The following is a 4,285-nucleotide window of genomic DNA, read 5'->3' as shown; positions in this document are numbered from 1 at the left end:
AATGATAAAAGGTTGTACAAATTTTGGTTCAAATCGGATAGTTCGATCTCATGATATTATAAAATTATTTTTTTGCACAATTTTGACCATTTTGTGGTGGAGGTACCAGAAGGAGTGGACCGATATACCCCATATTTGAACTTGAACTAAATTTGGAAGAAATATTACAATGTGAAATCGTGTTTGGATGAAATCGGTTACACCCTTCGAGAGTTATCGTGTGCACCAGCCGGACGGTAAATCGACACCAAATTGTCTGAAACGGATTTGGTCCAAAGAAACATGGGGTCTAAAACCAAAATTTTGATGAGGCTCATTTTATCCGCATCAAATGGTATATATCCTTAGTAGCCATAATGCGGAGGGTATAATTAAGGGACCAAACAAAATATGTTTTTCCGGACCAATTAAAACGTAGGGTTTTTAAAGGTTGATTTTTAGGGAACCAAGAGAAGCGTCGATTTTTTAAGGATCTATTTTTAAAGGATCGGTGGGTTTTTTAGAGCTTGTTTTGGGACTGGCACAATCTTTATTAAAAAATATATTTTTTCAAAGACCCATCGAAAGATTATGTTTTTTAAGATTATTTTTTCAGAACCCACCGAGCGGTTTAATTTTTAAATGGTCATTAGAAAAGTAGATTTTTCAAAGAATCTTTTATTAAAAATTAATTTTTAGAGGACCCATAGATTAGTGGATTTTGTAAGATTAGTTTTTCAGGGACCAATGGAAGCGTCGATTTTTAAAAGAATTTCTTTTTAGAGACCAAGAGAAGATTAGATGAAAAAAAAAACAATTTTTTCGGGGACCAACTGATGCTTGGATTTTTAAACGATTGGAATATATCAACAGAAGCCTGTGGTCGGTCGTAGTTCTGGTGAGCACTTACTTTTTTTTTTACCTTCCAGAATTACAGTCACTTCTATTGGAAAACGATGGTGATGTTGTTCGATATTATCGGCGTACCTTCTTCTTGGAAGTAATCATCTAATCATGTATCTCAAAAATTATTTTTTTTTTTTTTTGACACAAAGTTGTTCCTCTTATTGGAAAACCCAGTAAACAAGCCTCCGAACTTATATTTTCCTTTCCTTTTATTCTGACAGTCAGCCTTCGAAATTCCATTTTTTATGTTTTTTCTTTTCAAGAATCTTAATAATTTTTTTAATACATTGTTGTTGTATTTGTTGTTAGCGACTCCTCTGGTCGTCATGTACAAACTTGATGCCACTCTAGACGATGTTCAAAACACGCGTTTCAATAACATTTACCGCGATTTGGTCAAGCAAATGTCAAAGCAAACTCAGTTCACCGAAATGGAAGTTCAGAGCATTCTGATGGTCTATCACAAATTCGTCTTGGCCAATGGCCCCAAGGCCAAAGCGATGACCGTTAAGCAATTTAATCATTTATTTTCGGTTCTCTTCAAAGTCTATGATTTGCAAATAATCGAGAGGATTTTGCTGCTGATTACCTCCGATTTGAAGAAGGAAGTTGATCCGGTAGCATGGGTAAAGCTATTTTCGGTTTTTATGTCCAATAAACTGGAGGAGAGAATGAAATTTACGTTTCAGGTGAGAGAGGCGGGAAGTGTGAGATAAATATTTTAAGGGATGCTCAGAGCTATGATTGTGTAAGACTTATTGAGATGATTTGTAATTAGTGTCCCTAGTACATTTTTTATCAGCATTGATATTATGGATTTTTTATTCACAAAATTTCAGATTTACAATGTGGGAAACACGGGGTCCTTGAATCGTGAAATTGTCACCTTGGCCGTGGAGAAATTCTTTACGGGAGAGGATGAAGATGAAGTTAATGAACTGAGATCGGTACAGTATAGAATTTATTTTCCTTAGACACTCGAAAAATACCTCCCTCTTCCCATTTCCTTAGGACATGGTGGAATTGCTTTTCAAAAAATTCGATGTCGACAAAGATGGTGTGATCTCCTATGATGACTATGCCACTGTGGTCACCGCTCAACCAATGCTATTGGAATTTTTGGGTCAATGCTTTCCCAATGTCGATGGCATGACGGTAATCGGTTATTGTGCAAACATTTTGTCCCAAATAACATTTCCCAAAGCCGATATTGAGGAATGAGTTGGAGGAGACCATCCGTGTCTTGATTAATTGGTTTTTGATTAGAATTTGTCATTTAATTGTAGTTGTTGTTGGCGCTGTTATTATTTGGTAATAAACAGATGGACAAATAATCTCTTGTTTGCAGCTGTGCGGGATTTGTCGGTGGCACAGGGTTTAATGGTGTCAATTTTGGAATAATGGAATCATTTATTGTAATTTATAAAAAGAGGGTTATCTCGGAATTGCAGGATTGTATCTGGACGTAATTATTATTTGTTTGTAATAATTTATTGGAAAATTACGTTCTGATTGATGGTTAGTTGGGATATTATTTGGTAGCAAAATTATTCCCATAGGAACCTATAGATGGACTCGAAAAAACACAAACAATTAAGTTTTCGGTCCACTTCATCAGAATATAATTATCTGATCGTCACCGAAAATTGTAGACGCTATCCTTGACCATAACTGGAACTTCTTGGAATATTTTAAAGCGATCAGCGCTATATTTCCGCCCTTTAGTGTGGAAAAGGGTTACTAAATAATATCTGAATACGTAAGCACCTGCACATATTTAAGTGTAACTCCCACACCTGAGTACATCCATATAATTGGTATCAATTTAAAGGTCAACCACTGCCCTTAGATATACCAACAACTTTTCGGGTCTTTGTCCCTCAGGGTTAAATCTATACGCTATAGAATGCACATTTTGTAATTTTTCACACAAAAGTCAGGGTCCATTTGACCCGCTAAATATTGACAGATCCTTATTAAAACAATCATGCTTATTCTTTGGCCTGATATCCTTCTCTATGTAAAAATTCGCGATGTTTGCGTCATAATTGCGGCCTCTAGAGCGACCAGAAAAACCGATACAAAAATAAGTATTTGGTCCATTTCATACCGATCTTTACCAACTGTGGCCAGTATCGTGTTTACAAAATATAATGGACAGACGGACGGACGGACACACATGTCTGGATCGACTCAGCTAGTCGAGATATGACGGTATCGGTATACTTAAAGGTGGGTCTAGGACCAATATTTCGCGGTTCGATCGGCCAGAACTTTTTATATACCATGAGGAGCATATTCAAAATACCTAAAATTGTTCGGGATCGTTTATATGGATACTATGTCATGGTAAATTGCTGTCTGAAGAAATTTAGAAATTTCAAACTACAGACTCTAAGTTGGAAAATTGGGCTATGGCCTTGAACATACCGAAATCCTTATAATATCAAAAATTAAGGGCACTATCGTTATATGGAGATTATATTAATAATTTTTGATAGAAAGATTACAACCCCAATGGGAACCCGAAAAATCAAAGGTAGCTTTCCGAATAATATCGGGACACTTATATGGAAGCTACGCGAAACTCGGACAAATATTGATAATATTTGGTAGGGAGGTTTCCTATCCAGTGAGGATTTAAAATAGTATAGCCAATATGGTAATAAATTTACCTAAAATTCCGAAATATTGGAGGTACCGTAAGATAGTCCCCATATATTGAAAATTTTTGGTATGAAGTCTTGCTAATCTATGTGAAACCCCTGCCCAAAATACCGAGCATGGGGAGTTACCGTTATAAGGGGGCTATAAGAAAACGTGAACCTATCCCAGGTGTATTGTGTAAAATTTCAAAACTTTATCTTAAATTTTTTTGTTCAATATTAAGAAAAGCATTCGAATTATCCTGACATTCTTATAAAGAATGAACATCGGTCTCAACATCTGGACATGAGGAGAAGACGAAATAGGAATGACAGCGCCCTCCAGATGAAATCGCAAAGACACCAACAACTGTACACAATTCATGATGACGTTTTTTCTAGGCAGCGGTAGATGGTACCCCCATCATCTGGGACAAGTTAAAGCAGATCGATAATTTTCTTAGCTGGAAAAAAAAAATCAATAATTAACGAAGCAGATAACAGTGCCACCCAGAGGAAAATGTCAATACTTAATAATCAAAGACACCAACCACTGCACAAAATTCTTGATGACTTTGTTTCTAGGCAACGATAGAGGACGTCCCATTACCTAGGACAAGCTATAGCAGGTCCATAATTTATTTAGCTGGAAGAAAATCAATAATTAAGGAAACAAACACATGAACTAATCGAGTATGATGGCGATGTTTTGTGGAAGCCCAAAACATCAAAGAGGAGTAACAGGAGAAACAATT

At 36.1% G+C, this 4,285-nt stretch overlaps 1 protein-coding gene across 1 annotated transcript; it reads left to right on the top strand.

Moving 5' to 3' along the window:
- Positions 1–1,211: 1,211 nt before the first annotated feature.
- LOC133336570 (calaxin-like) lies at positions 1,212–2,106 on the top strand. Its single transcript, XM_061544850.1, has 3 exons — positions 1,212–1,574; positions 1,725–1,832; positions 1,897–2,106. The coding sequence occupies exons 1-3, from the start codon at positions 1,212–1,214 to the stop codon at positions 2,104–2,106; spliced, it is 681 nt and encodes a 226-aa protein (XP_061400834.1).
- Positions 2,107–4,285: the final 2,179 nt, after the last annotated feature.

Source organism: Musca vetustissima, unplaced genomic scaffold (assembly GCF_032173495.1).
Source record: "Musca vetustissima isolate MV318-11 ecotype Yass unplaced genomic scaffold, APGP_CSIRO_Mvet_v1 utg148657, whole genome shotgun sequence".
Taxonomy (NCBI): Eukaryota; Metazoa; Arthropoda; class Insecta; order Diptera; family Muscidae; genus Musca; species Musca vetustissima.
This window is presented reverse-complemented; position numbering and strand designations above follow the sequence as displayed.